The sequence below is a fragment of the Porites lutea genome, chromosome 4 (assembly GCF_958299795.1).
Source record: "Porites lutea chromosome 4, jaPorLute2.1, whole genome shotgun sequence".
In the NCBI taxonomy this organism is placed as follows: domain Eukaryota; kingdom Metazoa; phylum Cnidaria; class Anthozoa; order Scleractinia; family Poritidae; genus Porites; species Porites lutea.
In genome coordinates, this window is record NC_133204.1 from 34,240,163 (window position 1) to 34,262,125 (window position 21,963).

The following is a 21,963-nucleotide window of genomic DNA, read 5'->3' on the forward strand; positions in this document are numbered from 1 at the left end:
ATCGGCTTTGTTGCGTAACATTCAAAATATAAGGATTTGCATGGGAAAAAAACCTATCGTTTCTGTAACCTACGAAAATGAAAGGATTTCAATAAAAAACAGCTTACCTTATTTAAAATGTGTGTTACGTCTCTCCTGTGTGGTCCACGGGCCGATTTATGGCCGTTTTATGGGTTTTTATGTAAACGGTTTTCTCTAAACCTTTATATAGAGAGATTTATGGCCGATTTATGGCCGTTTTATGGGTTTTTATGTAAACGGTTTTCTCTAAACTTTTATATATAGCGAGAAAACCGTTTACATAAAAACCCATAAGACGGCCATAAATCGGCCTGTGGACCACAGAGGAGAGACGTGCTATCAGTCATGCATCAATGCCAAGATCAGCTTTGTCTTATCTGTCATGAACGAGAACATAAAAACAATAGGTCTTCCATCTCGTTTATTTTCGCGTTTTTTATTCATGAGAGAGATCTCAACTCCGGAACTCTAAGCTTACATTCATACTTTGCTCCATTTGTGAATACGGTCAGTTCCACTAAGAAAGACTGAAAATGTTTCGTCTGTTCTTCTTGATGACTTTGACCATTTTCTTGGCCGCTTCCTTCGGAACTTTGCAGAACAATTCTTCAAATCAGGTAACTTTACAGCGAAGCAAGTTTTAAAGCGTTCAACTTTTCCCAGATTATTCCCGAGAACCTTTGTTGGCAAGGGAACAATTCAGATGCGGTTTTCTTAGCTTTCCAGAATCAGCAACACTGTTTTTATGCGCTTTCAGGTTCTTTTAGATTCATAATCCGTTCAATATCTTGGTTGCAAACTAGAAACTCAGCTACCAGAGATACAAATTAAATTTATCATCGATTTTACAGGATATAGCATTCAGGGCTTTAGATACAGCTCATGGGCTAGGCTATCATCAATTTTTATGAGATTATTAAAGGAAAAAACAAAATAGTTGCACTCCACGCGAAAACCCAGGGGTTTGAAAAAAGGGGGGTAAAATTAAGGTGTTCGATTGGTAAGGGGAAAATAGCTAGGTTTGGTTTGCATTTTTATATCGGAAGGTCTGAACAACCGGGGGTTCGAGAAATTTCGCGTTAACAACGCGCAAAATAACACGCGAGTGTGTGAACGCATCGTTCTTTCTCTCGTTACCAGTCTCCTCTCAATGAGAAACAAACGCCTGTTGAATTTTTGCCAACCAGGCAAAAATTGTAAAAGTTATGTTATATCTACCTTGTTCGACTCCTAAAATAATCCTCGGGAAGTAGAGCGCCAATCAGAAGCTTTTATGAAGATTGATTGTTAGAATTGGCTGTTTAATAATCTTTACAATAAACGTGAGGTCTAAGCTGAGCTCAGGTGAGTTTTTACTCTTTGACGACTGTTTTGGGCTTTTTGGTCCTTTTTGAACCATGAACATTTTTCTTCATGGACCCATTCAGCTTTCCATTTAAGCTCTTACGATAAAAAATGCAAAATCAGCAGGTATAGATCTTTCCAAAGGTACCTCATTTTAATAGCAAATTTTGACCATGTACGCTAAAACTAACAAGCAATTAACATTTGGGAAATTGTGCTATTTACCTGCTACTCTTTGCCCTTTTCCTGAAAAAAGGTAGCCAGCCAAAACTCCACACAAAGGAAAGACAATAAAGTGGGCAACAAAACGGGCTGTAAAAAAGGACGACAAAAGGAAAAAATGAATGCAAGGAAAGAATATTGAACACAGATTCCTTCCCTCCACCCCCCCCCCCCCCGAAAAAAACACTTTGTCTTGAAATGCTCGAAGACAAAAACGAAGACAAAAAGCCTATTAATTAAACCCAATTGGCAGAAAAATATGCTTTGAGTGTTAAAAATCCGTCTTTTGGCCATTCCCATGCTTTAAGGTGACTCGACCCAGTTTTTTTGGGGGGGGTACCATCCTACTTTGAAGCTCTCTGGCATCCCCACCTTTACTTTTATCGTAAGTCTAACACATAGAATGGATAACATATAGATCAATCTACAATATAACATAAAATTTTTGGCCATCGGAGTAAATGTCACGTGGTTATAATGCCACGCCCCCTTGAGGTCTGAGTCGAAAATCTGCTGTTGCCGGCATTTTTTCGTGAAAATCTCTCGGTTACACATAGTGCGCATTGGTGCCTTGCGCTGAACAGAGTTTCACCAAAATCGCAAAGACCCAATTCGAGAAATTCAGCGGTTTCTAAATTTAGGTCATAATTTATGCGAAAATGATAAGCAAACTTTACACGGATTATATCTAATAAACTATGAGATTCATCTCTGTATTTTGGGCATCGCTATAACAGATGGGTCCATGCAAGTCAGCAAAACGCTTTTGGTCCTTGTAAATGCGTGCGATTTCGAGCAAAGCAAACATATAGAAATTATAGTTTTCGCTATTTGCTGACGTTTGTCAGCGTTTAAGAGTCCTTCTCACGAAAAAAGCATTTTCTTAAAAATTCGTAGTTTTTTTCCTTCAAAATTTTTTCAGGGCCACAATTGATTAACTAACTACCCGGACTCTGAATTTCATGGTCATTGAAAAACTGTGACATTACCTTCTAGAAGCCCAAACTTGAGTAAACATTGAAGATTTTTAGCGTTTTGGCTGAGTTTGTGCTTTGGGAGTTGTCTATTGTTTCTAGTCTGTCATTATACAGCATTCTTGTTCAGCACGCGTGCAATGACCACGCTTGGCTGACTTCCGAATGCTCATCGAGATATGATAATTTAGTATAAGAAAATAGAAGGGATTCCCGTTACGAGTTGGTTTAATTATTGGCTTGCATTAAACCTATGAAAAATGATATTTTTTTAATAGTAAGTAGATTTAGTGTGTAGCACTTCTTGATTTTTTTGCAAAGGCACAAGAAGCACGAGAATTGATTAAAAATTGTGAGTTAAACCCCTATGTATTACGCGATGGCCTGTCTCATTGTACCAAAATTATCATATCTCGGTGAGCAATCGGAAGTCAGCCAAGCGCGGTATTACATGCGTGCTGAATAAGAATGCTGTATCATTTTTCGATTTTAGGATTTTTTAGGTAGGAAAATTTTAGCAAGTATTCTTTATTGGTAGCTTGATTTAAGTAGGTTTTTGTGGTGATATTCAAAACAATTTGAAGATTCGTGATAGTTATATCATTTCATGCTTTCTGCAAATTCTTGATGGTTTGGAAATTGGGCATTGGATTTTTGGGGGTTAAATTTTGGTCTAGAGATATTTTTGGGTTTTGTTTGAAGCCCTAGGGATTTTTTTGGGTGTTGATTTTTGCCCCCATTCCATCACCCCGTCACTTGAAATCCGGAGTACCCAAAATACCACCCCACCACGCGGGACCATAACACTATCACCAGCAACTACCTGCAACTCAAACTAAACCCATCACTTAAGCCATATATATATACTTAATGTAACAATCTTGTTACTCTTGCAGGTACATTTCCTAAATTCACAGTCTGAAGACAGGCCTTTAGGAAAAACTTACCGATATCCAGCATCACCCTTTTAATTTCCTGGTTTTTTTTTAACCACTTTCATATCCTTTTTCTTATCTTTCCAAATTCAGTTTCCATTGCAACTCAATTTACACTATAGTCAAGAGTGTTTTCATTTATCTAGAGTTTGCAGTCTTGCTTTAAGTCATGAAAGTATGTTAAATTTCCTAACCTAACAGGCTAATGGATCTGCAGCAAAGTCTAAAAGCTGTAAATTTGTACCTCAAGCTGGTTGCTGTAAGGATGGTGAGTTTACAATGTATTGTAAAAATTGATTTTCAACAAAATGATAATCTATGGATATGGAAAAATACCAGCTAATACCAAAAACAAAAAATATATCTCTTAAGTTTTAAACGTATCCTAGAATCTGAAGCACATCCTTGTAAACGTTTTTTAGAAAAGCCAGTGGATCATGGCCATAATCTAAGATCTTGTAAGACTAACCCAGCGCACCTCAGTATACCTGTATCACGCACTGTTAGGCACAAACAATCATTTATTCCTAGAGATATGTATATATAATATGTAGTGTTTTGAATTTTTATTGTAATATTACCGTAATTCTTATCGCCAAAGGTAATAAATAAAGGTTATTATTATTATAAGTATGTTTAAATTACAATTTACCAGAAATCAAGGCATTTAAGGCCAGTAAAGTACATTTCAGTATTGCATTAGTGGGATCAGTTCAGGTTATACACATAACAACTTGCTAGTTCTGCTGTATCGAGATTGTGTGGATTGTAATATTATTTAGTTCAGTCCTGAGTTTCATTGATATATCGCTGTATTTTTTTTAATAATTTAAGGCAAAGATGGAAAGGATGGGCAACCTGGTAAGTCACATTAAAATGCAACAATTTTCCTCTGTTACCATTTACATGAATGCAGCATTATATGAATAAGAAATAATTAGTCACTTGTATAATCAAGTGTTATATTTGGAAATTGCAGGAAAAGATGGGCGCGATGGAGTGAATGGTGATGTACATTATTTTATTTAATATTACTTGTAATAAAGGCTGCGGAGTGTGGGCGACAACGATTGAATGTCAAAACGCTTTCGCTCCGATCCAGTGCTGAGCTTTGTGTAGTGGTCAAAATATACGTGATTACAAGTGATATAAGGTCCAAACGCACGTGCTCAAAGTGCATTCTGTGCATTCCATACATTCTTTGTGGAAGTCCTAACGAATTTCTGCATACATGCATGGAGATTAGAATTGCAGGCTCCTCTTGTCACCTGTGATTATCCTTTATACAAATACAAACATGTCAATATATACTTGCCAACTCTTTCTGAGTCAAATTAATTAATGCGTGAGATTTTCGTCCTGTTATAACAGGAGTTTCTGAAAACGTCCCAGCTACTTCCGCATATTGCCAACAATTTTTCGAAGACTTCCAAACTTTGCCAAAAATTTTGTTGAAATTGTTATGACAACTTTTGAGAAATTTTGAATTTATTTCAAGCGTCAAAGGGAAATTGAATTGAATTTTTGTCATTAATCATGTGTTAAAGAACAATTCATCCGGATTTGTTTGTCAGGTGTGAAAAATTGTCCTTGTCGATGAGTGAAATCAAGGTCTAGAAATAAGTCCCAAGGCATGAAACTCATGCATAACGTGTTAGAGTTGGCAGGCACACTGTAATTATTCTCAAAATAAATCTTAACCATTGATTTCCTTCTTGTCATTCCCCCTGTTGTCAGTGTTCTACCCTAGCTGGTAACATTGCTAATCTAAGGTTGTACTCCAAGAAAAATTGTAAAGAGTCGAGTGCTCGATCTGAACCTGTGAAAAACAGAGAGCCAAGCATCAGATTTTTATGGGAAAGCTAAGATTTTCTAGTTACTCAAGATCAAAAGTAAGTGTTTACAGGCCACTGACTGGGCACTGCTAGTCAGCACCAGCAGTGGAACCTCGATAATGAAGGGCTAAGGGACTGGCAATAATATTATTTAACAGGCTACAACGAGGTTTCATTATATTGAGTTTTTTTCATATATTTTGCTACTACTGGGCTAAAGAAAATATTTTGTTATACCATTTGGACTTTGTTATATTGAGGTTCATTATATTGAGGTTCCACTGTATCACTTTAATTCGTTTATTGAACACAGGAAAAGATGGCCGTGATGGACGAGATGGCAGTGGAATAAAGGTTGGCTTTTTTAAGCTTCAACAGCGCTTTCTCTTTTACTGGAAAAGTTCAGAAATTCAAATTAAATGACCCATATATGGAGCTGTATGTCTCCAGTAAAATGGTCTCTGTTGTGCGAATGTATCAAGTTGCTAAAGAAGAGAGGTTTTTTTTGGACATTTGGGCTTTTCTCTTTCCAGAGAAAGAAAAATAAGATAAAATTATTTTTTAAAAATTAATAATTTAGTTAAATGTTCCTGTGTAACAACCAACTTTTGGGGTCACTGTAACCTGATAGTTTGCAAAAACAAAACATGACCAAAAAATAATACAAATTATGGACTTATTATAGAATGGAACACAACTCTAAAATAGTTAGCCAACTTTTTAAAGTTGTGTCACTGTGTATTGGACAAATAAAAATTGCTACATAAAACTATCTGATTTCCTTTTTTCGTCACTGGTTCACTTGTAAAACTTGCTGTTGGCACAATTAAGAGGAAAAGCACGGTTGCTCATGTTTTAAAAACGGAACCCACAACTGTTAATTAATTTTTTTTTTAGTATAATTACATTGATGATTATCGAAAATAGAGCACTATGATTGACTAGGAGCTTCGCTTCATCCGGCTATAATCACCGCGCGGTGATTATAACATTGAAGGCTAGCAGTTTTCAAAATAGCAGCCTGATTTGTTGATGTTTCGGAGTCAGAAATTGATCAATAATTTTATTTTCTCGAATAATCATCAATATAATTATACTAAAACTAGTCACCTGAGGCAAGCTGAATATCGGCAAATATTCACCTCGACTTAGTCTTGGTGACTATTTGCCGATATCCATGTTGCCTTCGGCAAGTAATTGTTAAATAATAAAATGTAATTTTACACTTTCATTTTTTATGAATGATACCTATCTTGTTCACAGTTAATGTTGGCAATCTGGCTCCTAATATGGGAAGTTATGGGTGGTTCAAAGGCAGTTGGTTAAGATTCATGTAGTGTAACCTTCTTTTGACCTCTAGTGTTAACGCAATGACCATAGCAGCTGCGTATATAGATAAACTCAGACCAAATGTTAAATTTAAATGGTTGGCCTGAAGCTGTTTTGATTACTTTAATTTAACAAAAAAGTGAAAAAAGGTGCACTATGTGTTGATTCTTGATTTTTTTGTTATGATAAGTAAATAAACTCATTTTAATGGTAGTACTTGCATGTCCATGAAGCTAATATGAATAAAAAAAATTAGTTATTTTTTCAGTAATAGTTTTCGCAGTTTTGGTTTCACTTTTATTTGCAAATATCTATGTTAGGGAGAAAAAGGAGAAACAGGGATGCCAGGAAAAGATGGAAATGCTGGCGTTAAGGTATTATTGACATGTACTGCTTTTTAAATAGGGGTTTTGAGTTTCTGGATCCATATATTTCCATAAAACGTCATTGAATATAAGTTTAATTTAAAATGAACGATGCAAAATCATCAAGATCATTACCAGACCAGTTAACTTTATTTTGATCTCCACCGCACTAAAGACAAGCAAACTGGCTATTCTCTTAGCATTTGTATGAAAAACAATAATGATGATGATGATAATAGTAATAATAATAATAATAATAATAATAATAATAAAATAGTAATAATATGTAAAGAGCCCAACTTCCCATTGCAGTTTTCAGTGGGTCCCTCATTAAAGTTACTTAATAAGTAATTAATTGATAAAAAGTAAAAACTTGCTCAAAAATGAAAAAAGAGTTAAGATCATAAAATTCGCAGTAAAACGTACGACTTTTTCCTAGAGTAAGCAGTTCCCATAACATTGTTCCTTATTTTAACTTTAAGGTTGCCGAGGACAGTTTCTCTAGAAATGCTTTATGTATTTACTATGCATGTTATCATTTTATCATGAGGAGATATGCAGCCAATTAGCTTTTAAAGAAAAAAGTGCGAGGACAAGTTGAGTTAGAAGTTTCTACTTCTACTTCAATACTCTTAAACGCTTTCATGACTAAGAGATTAATATTCAGAATAACAAAAATAAAATAATAGAAATAAGATAAAAGATTAATTTAAAAAACGTTGCTTAGGTGATAACAAAAGTTGCTTGATTGGCTACTTTACCTTCTTAGCTTCGACTTCTTTACCATTATCATTATTATTATTATTATTATTATTATTAGAAGTAGTAGTAGTAGTAGCAGTATTATTATTATTATTATTATTATTATTAGAAGTAGTAGTAGTAGTAGCAGTAGTAGTAGTAGTAGTAGTAGTAGTAGTAGTAGCAGTAGCAGTAGCAGTAGCAGTAGCAGTAGCAGTAGCAGTAGCAGTAGCAGTAGTATCATCATCGTCTGGAGTGGTTCTTATTATTTCTGTTGTAGGGGGAGAAAGGAGAACCAGGAATGGATAAAAACAGTGATGGTGGTGTTAAAGTAAGCGTAACTTTATACTTCTTTTTGAAGACAGAAATGACCAATTTTCAGAGTCCAAAACAAAAAGGAAAGCGAATGCTTTATCCTTACAGCAACAAAGGACTCATTCGATTTTCTTTAGTGGTCCTGACCTACGAATGAAGAATCATTAATATTACCTTTGATTTCTCCACAAAGGGTGAGAAAGGATCTCGTGGTGACAAAGGATCACAAGGAGAGAAGGGGTCACAAGGACAAAAAGGAATTCCGGGAACGTGTGATACAAAGGTAATTATCATAAAACACTTTCCAGATTTTCAATCTCTGTAACCTTTAGTATATATACTAGGGGTACCTTCCGGCAAGTGTCAACGAGGCATAATATAAGGCATAAATATTTTGCGTGGTAATACACATAAGAAAAAAATTGGTGTCAACTAAAATGTGTGAAAAGCGCGCAAGAATGGGGCGGAAGTATAAACACATAAACTTGAATAAAATACAAAGGTCTAATGAGCGAGTGTCACAGGACAAAGAGTCTCTTGAAAGGCATAATGATAGTCTGAAAAACAAAAGTCCGCAAATTCGTTTCATTCCTTTTCATTTCCCGTTTCATGGGAGGTTAGAGCTGGTTAGGGCTGTTTCAATGTAAGGGCCTGTTTACATGGAGGTGGGGGAGCCCAGGTAGGTGAGGTAACCCGCTTAGGTAGGGTAACCCGCCTGACCATATAACCTCTCATTTAAATGTGATCACGTTTACATGTTAGGTGGGCTAACCCGCCACGTGTTACCTCACCTACCTGGGCTCCCCCACCTCCATGTAAACAGGCCCTAAATCGAGCAGCAAAAAAACCATGCCGGTTGTCAAAATCTCTCGAAAAGCATAAATAAATTTTAAAAAAGAACCGCAAATACGTTGCATTCCTCACGAGAGGTGAGGACTGGCTCAATGTAAATCGACCTGCGAAGAACACGCTGGTTCTGATATAAGTTTTGGGAATATAACCCTATGCCTTGATCAACTACGGCTTAAATTCAGTTCACAAAGTTTGACAGTGAAAGGAAAAGAGAACACTGAAAACCCTGGTTCTGAGTCGAAAAGCGAACACGCTACCTCAATATAAATCGAGCTGCAAAGAGCAAGCTACTTCTGACAAAAATTTGAGCGTAAAACCCTATTCCTTTAAAAGCTGCTGCTTTAAACACAATTTATAAAGCAAACCAGAGCACAAATTGCCCTTTCAAACTAGCAATCGTATTAAAGCTTGCTCACCAGTTAGGTCCTCTTGAACGGGCAACGAACAGCTGCACACTGAATCACCCAATCTTGAACCACCAGTTGTAAATACAAGACCATGACGTCACTACCCAAATATGGGGTCTTACTTACACCCAAATATGGTCAAAAATGCAAATTTTAGAGGGTTACACAGAATTTGAGATTTTTTGCCTACATTGCGCGGCGTTATAATTCTGTCGCCGAGTCAATCTCGCTTCTTAGCTCGGTTGCCTCGTTGGCAATAATTCTTTTAACGAAAACCTTATTAATTTCATTACCATAGACTTCATACACGTGTTGCATGCACGATCTCTTCTTGTTCCTGTTATGTTGAAAGGGAGAAGGGTGCGTGAGTTGATGGCAAGGCCATGACAAGAGACAATCGAGATGTTTACTGGACGGTACAAGTCAACTCACATGTCCCACACGTTCAAGGAAAGAGGAACAAAATAATACTCGCAGTCTTTGTTCACTGACACCAAACATGATGTTATCATTATCATTAGATTTATAGCTCAATGTTACCTTGGAAGCGGAAGCCTTTTTAAATGTCTTGATTTTCGATCAAGGGAGATTGCCGTCAGAAAAAGTTGACTGTACGGGTGTTGAACCCTATAGTTTGTATAAATAACTACAATAGGGGATTGTAAGCTTTGTTATTAAATTGTATTTTGTTGTTTCTATTTTACCTTTTAGAGCAAATCGAAGTGCTGTTTAGCGGGTATGAGCATTATTTGTTACTGTTGTCTACGATGTACATGTACATTGATTCATTGGAAAGAAGAGCTGCCGAATTTTAATTCCATGAACACGTCGCTTCTTCACATGTACATTAAAACTGCAAAAACAACACATGAGTTACATGTACCTTTCTACCTTATTTTTCTATTTATTCTAGTTGTTTTTTATAGTAATTGCTTGATAACAAAGATTTTTAACATTTTTTTTCTTGTAGAAGGTTGCTCTATTGGATTCCACTTCTTTGAGAAAGTTCAAGATCTTCCAACCCGAGGAGCATTAGATGTTGAACATTTCACCATTGATGGAAGCTTGTTTCTTGCTTTTGCCAACCATCATGGGGACATTAAAAAATTCAAGACAAGTTCCATGATCTACAAGATGGATAACTCGACTGGAAGATTGTCTTTGTACCAGACCCTGCAAACAAGAGGAGCGTATTACCTGGAGTACTTTTCTATCGCTAACAAACATTTTCTTGCTGTCGCTAATCATAACGATGGAACATATCGGCTGGACTCTACAGTCTATCAATGGAATGGAAAGCTGTTTGTCGACTTTCAGAATTTGTCGACAAACGGAGCAGGTTACTTCACCTATTTTAAGATACTTGGGGAAAATTATCTCGCAGTAGCCAACCACTATGACGGAAGTACCCATTCTATAAAGTCAGTTATCTACAAATGGAGCAGCGGTAAGTTTAACAGATTTCAAGACATACCAACTGAAGGTGCCGTGGGATGTACAGCGTTTGTGATAAACGGTGACACATTCATCGCTTTTGCAAATAATTACAACTTCCAACACAAGTATTCTGTTCAGTCCACTGTGTTCAAGTGGTCAGGAGGTCACTTTGTTAAACTGCAGTCTCTTCAGACTTACGGAGCGAGAGATGTGAAGTCTTTCAACGTCAACGGTCACACGTTCCTCGCTTTTGCCAACCAATATTCTGGAAGTAAGTACAACATCGATTCCTTCATTTACAAATGGGATGGAAATACATTTGTCTTGTTCCAATCCATTCCTACTCGAGGAGCCTCTGCATGGTGTCCATTTGTGATCAACGGTCTCACCTATCTTGGTGTGGCTAATTACCATGGTGACAGTCAGAAATACAATACTCAGTCAGTTGTGTACCAGGCCTCTGGAGCAAGGTTCATCAAGTACCAAGAGATTCCCACACATGGAGCGCATGGTATGACGTCATTTGAGTACAAAGGTCATACTTACCTTGCAGTATCAAACTACTACAATCTCCAGAAGCGCAACATAAACAGCGCCCTGTACAAATGGGTATAGAGCACAATGCCAAGGTCCAAGCATAAACGAGACTGCATAGCAATGCACTAACACATTTCATTTGCTAAGCTAAGAAAAAAGAAACTTTAAACGTACTGTCTGTCCATTAAGAAGGGTGCTTATGCGAGGGGAATGATACAATAACCACAATTTTTTAGTTGATTAAGTGAAGTGTTAGAAAACAGCTGTATTATCGCGGCGATTAGTTGCAATAAATATGTGCTTGGATCACTAAGAGGCTGTGTACTTTTATTTGAATGAAAATCCCACAAAAATGAATCTATGGCATAGCTTGTATTTCTGTTCATCTCAACGTAATGTATTATAATGAGCACAGCTTGAGCAATCTGCAAACGGAAAGGAAATTTAAAGAATGTATAGGCTGTGAACGGTGATTCCATATGCAAGTAACGCGAGTTTTTATTGGCCGATCGATGATCGTAGCAATATCGACTGAATCATTCAGGAATGGCGCTACTTTGAAAACCGTCATTTTACACATTGCCAGTTAGAGTTTAGTCTTGACAGGAACGCAATGAGCACATCCGGCACATTAAATTCTTCATTACATATCAGTACATATGCACGTTAAACTGAAGAACTAACCGATCCTAGTAAAAGTCTTCTAGGCCTATCAAACCTTTTTTTCACTTGGAACTTTCTTGACCGCTTAAAACAAACTTTTTTGCAAATTAACCTTTTCGTTGCTTGAAAACACAGAGCCTGTCTAAATTCAGCGACGATTGATTGATTTGTCGAAAACTGAGAACGTGCTCGCTTCCTAGCGCCCTGCGGCTCACGTATTGTCAAATTTCTTATACATGATTGGCTTGTTCGTTAGACCACAAACACAAAGAGAAAGGAATGTAGTTCGGTTTTCAGCAGCCGTTTGTGGGAAGGAGCGTTGCGTGACGACACTAAAAACGGCTGTGTAGCAGACTACCAGCTGTTAGCTTCGCGTGCCGAAAACGTAATCACGCAGCCAAGGAAACAAAATACAAGATCCGTTTCGTCTCTGAATATTATGTCACGATCACGTAACCCACCGTCTGAAGAGAAACACTTCTCATGTGGTTTCAAATACAAATATAGGTAAAAGGAATCTGTTAAGTTAATCGTCCAAACATCTTTTGCAGAAAAAAATTAAAGTAGAAGGGAGCGTGACCTTCCTTGAAAACATCTTTTCTTCAAAGGCCGACTTTCATGATGTAGTATCGGTGCTGCCACGCAGCCCGACTATGAAGGCAAGAAGATTCTTTGTGGCGGTGCTGAAAAGGTTAATCGACAATGAGCCTTCGTGGCCGTGATTGTCATCGTATGTCGAGCCCGCAACATTAAAACAGCGGCTGCGTTTGCAAATTGATTGGCGCCAAAAAAGGGGCACTTTTCAGTTTAATTTATTTCTTTGGGTCATTCTGCGTATATTACATTCCGCATAATTATGTCATTCCGCAACCCACGCCACATGCCATTCCACAAACTCATTCCTCCTTTTACACTCACCGTACCCTTCCCACGATGCACTGCAGGTCCCAACATTGCTGGGAGTTGTTGCATCTGTTTTCACACCACTGCCAACACGGACGAAGCAACTCCCAACATACCCTCCTACCGTTCGTTCGCTCGACGCGTATCCCCGTCTCCGTTCTTTGTCTTACGACCCTCTACCTTTGCAAAATCTCGTTTCCCGTAACTTTTTTTCGCAATGGCAGTAAGTGGTTGTTCTGACAGTGGAAATGGTGTACGATAATGATCCAGCATGCTTCAAAATTATCATACCGAAATATCATTTTGTTCTTCTGTTAACGGCATACAGTGTAGACGCCATAACAAGAAACAATGAGAAACTGAATATAAAGTAAGGAGGACGTTCACATGGCACCGAGCGAATTTACTTCCGGTCAAAAAATTCGTGAGTTTAGGATTCTTTTTACCCCCTGCACTTCTCATTTCAGCTTAGCCGTGTACTAAATCAAATTCCGAGTATCATTCATTCAAGTCCAAATAACAGATTATCGACTTACCACCAAGTTTCTGATAGCAGATCGAGGTGAACAATACATCAGTTCACTGAAATTTGAATAGAATTTCATGGATTACACTTTATTTCTTTAGAAGCTGCAAAATGCCGACAACTAAACTGAAATATTCATTTTCAATAAAGGCACTTTAGTTTGCCATTTATTTTTTTATTTTCAAGCCAGTCCGTGTTCGACACAGACTCCGCGACTGGGTTCGAGACTTTCGCTTGTTTGTTCATAAAGGCAAAATGTTTTCAATAGTATGTATAAACTTCCCGCATGAGTGCCTTTTAAAAATATGATTGAAAAATTATAAATGCGAGGCCAACCATTTGCTCAAGGATAATATTTGATAAATAATAAGAAGACATTTAAAGGGGATTAAGGACAGAGATTTTAACCCACAATAACATAGCAGGCGAACCAGGTTTTTAAGGTTGTTCGCAGTAAAGTTTTAATTTAGAACCTTGGGGTGAATGGGAGATCTGTTTAACAATGAATTTAGTTCGTCCGACAAACAGAATGAACAAAGGATGGTATCGCGTTTATTCATGTCCTTATTATGCTAACAATGTTTCAAAAATCTTGTCCCTTTATACGCTTGACACTCATCAGTTTACGTCTGAGCAGATGAACCACCGAAAAATAGCAGAAAATGTTTCGATTGATCTTCCTGCTGGCTTTGACCATTTTCTTGGTCGGTTCGTTCGGGACATCGGAAAGGAAATCTTCTAAAAATGTAAGCTGAGGATACTTTATTTTCGAAAACCTGGCAGGTACTCTTGTCGCCGTATATTCCCTTTACCGTATTTTCTGTAGTCTGGAAATGAAAGTTGACTAATTTTTATAATTAGCAACGTTGCCTTAAATCTCCTTTCTTTTATTCAATGATTATAATCAAACAGGCGAATGAATCTGCCGGAAGCCAAAACAACTGTAAAACTGTTCCACTGCTTGGATGCGGAAGGGATGGTAAGACACAAGATCTCCAGCGATATGAATCGTTACTGACTCAAATTTAATGTTTAGTAGCCACTTCGTAGTCTTCTTAGCACTAGAAAATATTGAAAAAATGGAATGAATGGTAATCCAATTTAATGTGGAAATTGTATTTATATTTACCGAGTAGGACGTGCCAATTCATTCAGGCCGAACAATAATATGCGATTTTAATGCAGAGTGAAAACTGCAAAAGAGACGGTTACAATGAAAGACATAGCACCATTGTTTGGGTTCAGATACCTAAAAGTTGCCCCTAGATTCGTGTTTATGATAACACTGAAAAAAAAAAGATACTGCAGAGGGAGGAGCGTTCAATAGTTCGTGTAGTGCAAAACTGACTTGGGAAGAAATAAAACTACTAGTCAACAGCAAGTTACAAATTCCACAATAGTAGAAACAATATTTGAAAATTTGTTTTTTTGTAGAACTACATACAATTCTGAAGAACTGTATTTGGTTTCTTGTAGTTGTCATAACTAAAAACTCTAAAGAATATTCTGAAGTTTTTGTTGAATGATCTGCTCATAAAAGCTTCATTTTATGCGCGGGATAGCTTAAGTGATGTAAATAAATCTGAAAACAGTGATGCAAATAAATATAAACATCAAAACCAAGTGATACCGAACGACCCAAATTGCCATGTGTGAAATAAATGCCATTTCTATGTTTAAATGCAATCTTTAGGAAGAGATGGCCGAGACGGACGTGATGGAACTGTTGGAGCAAAGGCGAGTTAACGTTCTCTGTACTGAGTTACACACCTAGATCATATTATCACTGTGTTGTGACAAGATTATTTGTGAATCTAACTTTTAAATCTTAGGAAGAGATCCTGTAGTGTACTAGCAATTCAAATCTAGATCTAGATCCTATACGGTGTAGCAATTCAAATCTCTGATGAAAACTCTTTCATTTGGCAAAGGTTTTACTGATAAAATACTATTTATTTCTTGAGACTATTGCCATTATTAGGCTACCATTAGGAATGGAATTGTTAAGCAAAACACGGCCGAGACAGCCAGCATAAAAACATTTGTGTAAAAGTGGGCTTTCGTACTTGTAGCTTGTTTCAACTCGCGTAATCATTTAAACGTGGGAATCTGAAAAGGGACATCAAGAAAAAAAATTCCTCATAATGTAATTTCCCGTATATAAAACGTTGCATTGGATAGTTTCAGGCTAAGTTGTGTTCGACGAAATATAAAGTGTGATTCACGTGTTCCCGATATACTGATCCATTCCATTCCATTAGTAGAGTATTTGCCCGGAAAAGGAGAAAAAAAATTCTTAATCGCCTGTTTACGTGATCGATTTATCACAACGTTACGTCTCTCTCTAGTAAATTAATCATATGACACTGAATGGTTTGACTTTAATGAAGTTGTATGTTCAACAGAATTGATAGAATGGGGTCGCTCATATTCAACTCCACCGCCTCATTGGAAATAACAAGGATTAAAAAGGAGAACTGACCATAAACACACGAGTCAGTTAACTTTGTAGCGACGGGATATATAAAGCAAAAAATAGGAAAACAAATTTCAGAGACATGTTAGTCTGATAAAACAAAAGTGACATGCAGAAACTTTAAAGCACTTTCTAAAATGACAAAAAAAAATCAAGGTGTCGTTCTTGGACTGAGCTCCTCAATTGACCGAAGAAATAACCTAGAAATATTAGGTTAGGGCTCTCGGAAGCTAGCGGCACAAGCCAAACAATATAATTTTTCTCGAGTGCACCTCCCATCCTTCCCTTTAACTTGTGTAAAAAGAATCATATCTAATCCATGTCACTTAATATCAGTTTGGCACTAAACTTTTCATAAAAAAGTCGGAAATCCCTGCCGATTGGTTATTTTGGTCGGGTCTCTAGGAAATAATGGCAGTTCAACATTTCCCTCAAGACACTTTACCAAACAGAATCAAACACGTTGTTTGCTGATCCGATCCCTGGTTGTTTTGTTATTCTTATCGAATTTTAACTTGGAGCTTAACCAAGAATGTCTTGAGTCTCATTTGAAGCAGTAATTAGCGAAATATCGTGATTTTTTTATTCTTGTATATCAATTACTTACCTCTATCTACAGCTAATTCGACAATTAATTTAACACTTGTAATCAGCCTTACAAATCGTTTTATTTCAGTTTCTCAACCTCCAAAGCTATTTTTTTGGCCCTAACGACTGTTTCCCTCTCGATTTGCTTTCCTCAGCCCGTTATTTGCGCTCTGTGTTTTTCGAAATAGAAGTGTTTTATGCACCCTCAAAACTTGTAGCTAGAATCCGAAGTGATTTTCCTAAACCACAATATTTATTTTGCCGTTTTATCCTTAGATTTGGGAGTGATGTTTTCTTTTCTAGGGAGAAAAAGGAGAGGCAGGGATACCAGGGCAAAATGGAAAGGCTACTGATAAGGTATTAGTTTAAAAATGTACTGCTTTTTAAAACTTTTAAGTTTCTTCTGGAAAGTTTATGAGTATAAGTAAAATTTTGCTTTCTTATCGAAAACCTGGCTGACTTTAAAACTAAATGCAAAACATTACAAACTAGGTCAATACGTCATCCAAACAAGCAAAGCACCCGGATAACACCCTCCTCGATCTCCATAACTCTTCAGATGATACTCAGTCTCATTCAGTAATTGTTTTATTATTCATTCAAAATAATTCCTAGTCTAAAAACAGGCTAAAATATGCTTACCTCCATCGATCATGTTAAGTTCATCTTCGATAGTGCATGTTTATCAGCAAGTTTAGGGGATAAAGGGTTGTTCAGCTCCGCAAACATTCTCCAAATAGCAGATGTCGTCCGTCGAGTTGTCCTCTTGCTGTTCTTGCTATGTTTTTAGCAAATAGTTCGCCTATTTATTCCCCGTGAAACGAGTGAAATGTTCCGCCATTTTTTACTCACAACCTCGTCCCCAGGTCTTCTCGGTTAGCGGTTCAATAATCAACAATGTGGCAATTTGCTGCACGATTGACGTCATTTTTCACATGTCGCAAAATTCTTCCAAATTTGGTCGACAATATCTGGTTATGAAAAATTGTGCGTGGGATTTTAGCCAATTAGAAACGGAGAAATATTTTGAATGAATAATAACATAAATTGGTAAAATCCAACTAGCGGTCTGTTGTAAATGCTGCGTTCTGATTGGTTGAGCTACTAATAGCATGTAATAGGTATATGTTATAGCCCACTAGTAGCGAAAAGCGCCGACTTTGAAAACCATAACAATGGCGGCTGAATCGCGTTTTGGTAGCTAAAGTTGTTTTGTCTCGGTATTTCTGACCAACTAGTTGGATTTTACTAAAACATTTATTCCTCTCGCCTTCATGGCCTCTGAGTCAATATCCCATGAGGCCGAAGGCCGATTTGGCTATTGGCTCAGAGCCCTCTCGGGCTCGAGAAATGCGTCGAATAATTTTTAATTATTGCGCAGTCTATTATCGTGGGAAATCCATCAAAAAGAAGCAGTGCGCGTATGAAAGAGGGATAACGAAGTGATGTTTTAACGTAAGCAAAGAATTCAAAGTTTTTTTTTTGCTTAAAACTGCTGATCTTAACTCCTAAAGTGTAGCTTCATATTTATAAATTTACAATTGCAACATAACGTTTTACTTATATTTATTGAACGCCAGGTGGAGTTGTTGTTAATTTACAAGTCGTGATTAGAGCTGACGGAGCCTGAAGATGTATAAGATTTAACTTTGATTATATACGTTCCCGTGTATCTGTATCAAGCCTGGACTGGCTGGGATTTTGCTGTTCATTCACGGAAATTCAATACTAACAATTTTAAATGTGAAGTTATTTAAACTTCTTTTACAACTGACTGACTTGACTTTACCTTCAGTCTCCGAATACGCATCTTATTTGTACTTCTCAGAAACATCGTCATGACGTCGTTGATATTATGTCTACTAGTATAGGCTTGTTTTATATTATAAAGGGAGGGGCGGGGGCGGTGGGGGAGGAGTAGCAGGAGGAAAAGGAGGAGATAGATTAATTACATCATTGCATCAATTAAAAAATATTGCTATAAGTTCAGATCATGTTCAATAGCTTGGGCTGGAATCATTTTATCCTGTAAAGAAATCCAAACTGTAGGAGAATTTTTGAATTGTGCTAATGCGGATACCCCAGTTGTATCCCGAGAAAAAAAATGAAGTTGTTTGGGTTTTCCATGTCCCTTTTAATTTGATCTGTTTTGAAAGGGTGAGAAAGGATCGCATGGGGAGAAAGGATCACAAGGAAAGGATGGACCTCAAGGAGAAAAGGGCAAACAGGGACCAAGGGGAATGCCGGGAACATGTGATGCTAAGGTATTCGTCTCAAGATAGTTGGGCGTTTCTTGGTGTGGTTATTGTTTTGTAACTTTTCAGTCTTTTGTACGTCATTTCGTGATCTCACTAGTAAGCAACACCAAGAAACTACCATATTTCCTACTGTAGATTTTTACCCAGTTATAAGCTATATATTCCATGTAACAAGAACCCCTCCCGAAGGAATTTTTCCTCTCTTAACTTTACAGTTATGGTACCGGGTCAACGTTCACTTGTGAGACAAGTTTGTTGTTGCCTCTCGGGCAACTTTCCTTCCTTCCTTCACACAAGTAATCTGCAAATTCAACTTTAATCAGAGAAATAAGATGGCCATCTTATCTATCTTATCTATTATCTTATCTTCATCTCTCTCTCTATTCATTTCATAGTCATAAGCACAAATTTTTTTAACCATTGACAAGACGAAGGGTTCTATAGGTCCAATGTTGGAACACCTTTTTTTTGTCCATAAGAGTTAAACCAGACGGTATTAGCTGGTCAACCTTGTAAATAAGATGCTTTTTGTTGTTTCTTTCTGTATTTTAGAGCTTCTCTTCTGGTAAATCAAAATGTTGTTCAGCTGCCGGTAAGAACGCTTATTGTTTTATTCTGTCTGTGATGCAGACAGATTCTTATTTTCATCTCTATAACACATGATGTTCCTCTGCCAAGCAAAGTTGCAGAACGACAATACTAAAATAACTCTTTTCCTCTGTGAGCGAAATTTTCGCTCCAGTTTATTTTTTAGGATTGGTTATTTTATGTGTTTTGCGAGAAGTAATTTTTTACTTTTAGGACAGGCTAGTTTTTCTAGTTCGAAAGTCGCGTTCAAAACTGGATTGATAACATTTTTAAAATTTGATCAAGCAAAAGCTATTGTTCGTTTTGTATAGCGAATTTTATGTATAAATCCCCTATATCTGCAGTGGAGTAAAATTTTGGTGTAATCTTTCTTCGCTCTTAAGCGGGGAAAAAACTGCACAAACCCGTAAAAATATGAGCTTAGCTCCACAGGTATATCAATTTTTTTCTGCGTTTTTTGAGTTATTTCTGCATCGAAAAGGCGATTCATGCAAACATATTTTTTATCTCTCTGTTTTTGTCTTTGAAAAGATTGCTCTGTTGGATTCCACTTCTTCGAGAAAGTTCAAGATCTACCAACCCGAGGAGCAGCAGGTGTGGAACATTTCACCATTGATGGAAGTTTGTTTCTTGCTTTCGCCAGTTACTATGGTGATATTAAGAAATACAAGGCAAGTTCCATGATCTACAAGATGGACAAATCAAGTGGAAGACTTTCTTTGTACCAGACCCTGCAGACAAGGGGAGCGTATGACCTAGAGTACTTTTCCATCGCTAACAAACATTTTCTTGCTGTTGCTTATCTTTACGATGGAACATATCGGCTGGACTCTACAGTCTACCGATGGAATGGAAAGCTGTTTGTGGACTTTCAGAAATTATCAACAAACGGAGCAAGACACTTCACGTACTTCAAGATACACGGGGAAAATTATCTCGCAGTAGCCAACTGCCATGATGGAAGTACCCACTCTACAAAGTCAGTGATCTACAAATGGGGCAGTGGCAAGTTCAACAGATTTCAAGACATACCAACTGAAGGTGCCTTGGGAAGTACAGCGTTTGTGATAAACGGTGACACATTCATCACTTTTGCAAATCATTACAACTCCCAACACAGGTATTCTGTTCAGTCCACTGTGTTCAAGTGGTCAACAGGTCATTTCGTCAAACTGCAGTCCCTTCAGACTTACGGAGCGCACGATGTCCAGTCTTTCAACATCAACAGTCACACTTACCTCACTTTTGCTAGCCATTACTCTGGAAGTAAATACAACATCGACTCCCTTATTTACAAATGGGATGGCAACAAGTTCGTCCTGTTCCAGTCAATTCCTACTCGAGGAGCCACCGCATGGTTTCCATTTGTGATCAGCGGTCACACGTACCTGGGTGTAGCTAATTACCATGGTGACAGTCAGAAATACAATACGCAGTCAGTTGTGTACCAGGCCTCTGGAGCGCGGTTCATCAACTACCAAGAGATTCCAACACAGGGGGCGTGTGGTATGACGTCATTTGAGTACAAAGGTCATACTTACCTTGCAGTAGCAAACTACTACAATGGCCAGAAGCACAACATAAACAGCACCCTGTACAAGTGGGTATAGAGCACAATGCCAAGGTCCAGGCATAAACGAGATAACCTAAGAAAAAGAAACTTTAAAGGTGGCTGTTTATCCATTAAGATGGGTGCTTATGCGAAGGGAATGATACAATTTTTTAGTTGATTAAGTGAAATGTTAGAAAACAGCTTTATTATCGTCGCGGCGATTAGTTGTAATAAAGATGTGCTTGGAACACTAAGAAGTTGTGTACTGTTATTTGAACGATAATCCTACAAAAATGAGTCTGTGTCCTAGCTTGTATTTCTGTCCATCTCAACGTTATGTATTATAATGAGCACAGCTTGAGCAATCAGCAAAAGGAAAGGAAAGTTAAAGAATGTATAGGCTTTGAACGGTGATTCCTTATGCAAGTAACGCGAGTTTTTATTGACCCATCGATGAACGTAGCAATGTCGACTAAAGCATTCAGGAATGGGGCTAGTTTGAAAACCGTCGTTTTATACATTGCCAGTTAGATGCAAGAAGTGTTCGAGCGCTCAGATTTTCAAAACCAGCTCAGCTTTTCTGGAATATAGGCGTTTTGAGGCTAGACGAGCCGTTGTCTTCTGCTCACTATCAGCCTACAAAAAAGCAAAAAACTGCCAGGAACGTAGTCTACAGGTCGGGCACTTTACGCTTATCTATTCCAGATGCAAAATATCGGCTTCGGAAGCACGGGTGTGTGCAGAAAGGAAATTTCCGATATTTGTGGGTTAAAAAGTCGTGGCATTTTTACCTTTCTCTTTCCCTCCTCCCCTCCTTTTTCTTTTTTTCTTATTCAGTGTTTTTGGTCCTGGGAATTTATTTGGCCTCATTTCCGTGGGAAACGTTTTGGGGAACTCGAGACTTACGGGATTAGAAGGGAGGAAGTGCAGGTGAGTAGTGGAGGATTTTCATCCCCATTTTCGGCTCAACGTTTAACATATTTTTTTGTCTTTTTATCCGGCCTCCTTGACTTAATCGTTCGGGCATTTTATTTTATTTTTTCTTTCATTTTATTATTTTGCCACCCAAAATAAATTACAAGTAAAATAAAAGAA

At 37.5% G+C, this 21,963-nt stretch overlaps 3 protein-coding genes across 4 annotated transcripts in view; 2 read left to right on the top strand and 1 right to left on the bottom strand.

Annotated features, from left to right (window-relative positions):
- Positions 1–11,557, top strand: part of LOC140932997 (uncharacterized) — a 16,732-nt gene extending 5,175 nt beyond the window's left edge. The window contains exons 2-8 of the mRNA XM_073382503.1: positions 3,698–3,764; positions 4,331–4,357; positions 5,645–5,685; positions 6,981–7,034; positions 8,047–8,097; positions 8,275–8,364; positions 10,052–11,557. Coding sequence (XP_073238604.1) covers positions 3,698–3,764; positions 4,331–4,357; positions 5,645–5,685; positions 6,981–7,034; positions 8,047–8,097; positions 8,275–8,364; positions 10,052–11,392 — 1,671 coding nt within the window. The 3' untranslated portion in view covers positions 11,393–11,557. The remainder of the gene's footprint in view (positions 1–3,697; positions 3,765–4,330; positions 4,358–5,644; positions 5,686–6,980; positions 7,035–8,046; positions 8,098–8,274; positions 8,365–10,051) is intronic.
- The window catches only part of LOC140933374 (uncharacterized), a 223,496-nt gene that overhangs the window by 110,486 nt on the left and 91,047 nt on the right, over positions 1–21,963 (bottom strand). The window lies entirely within an intron of this gene.
- On the top strand, positions 14,301–20,953 carry LOC140932998 (uncharacterized). The gene is made up of 6 exons (XM_073382504.1): positions 14,301–14,385; positions 15,100–15,143; positions 16,774–16,827; positions 18,627–18,740; positions 19,281–19,320; positions 19,848–20,953. The coding sequence occupies exons 1-6, from the start codon at positions 14,301–14,303 to the stop codon at positions 20,924–20,926; spliced, it is 1,416 nt and encodes a 471-aa protein (XP_073238605.1). The 3' UTR covers positions 20,927–20,953.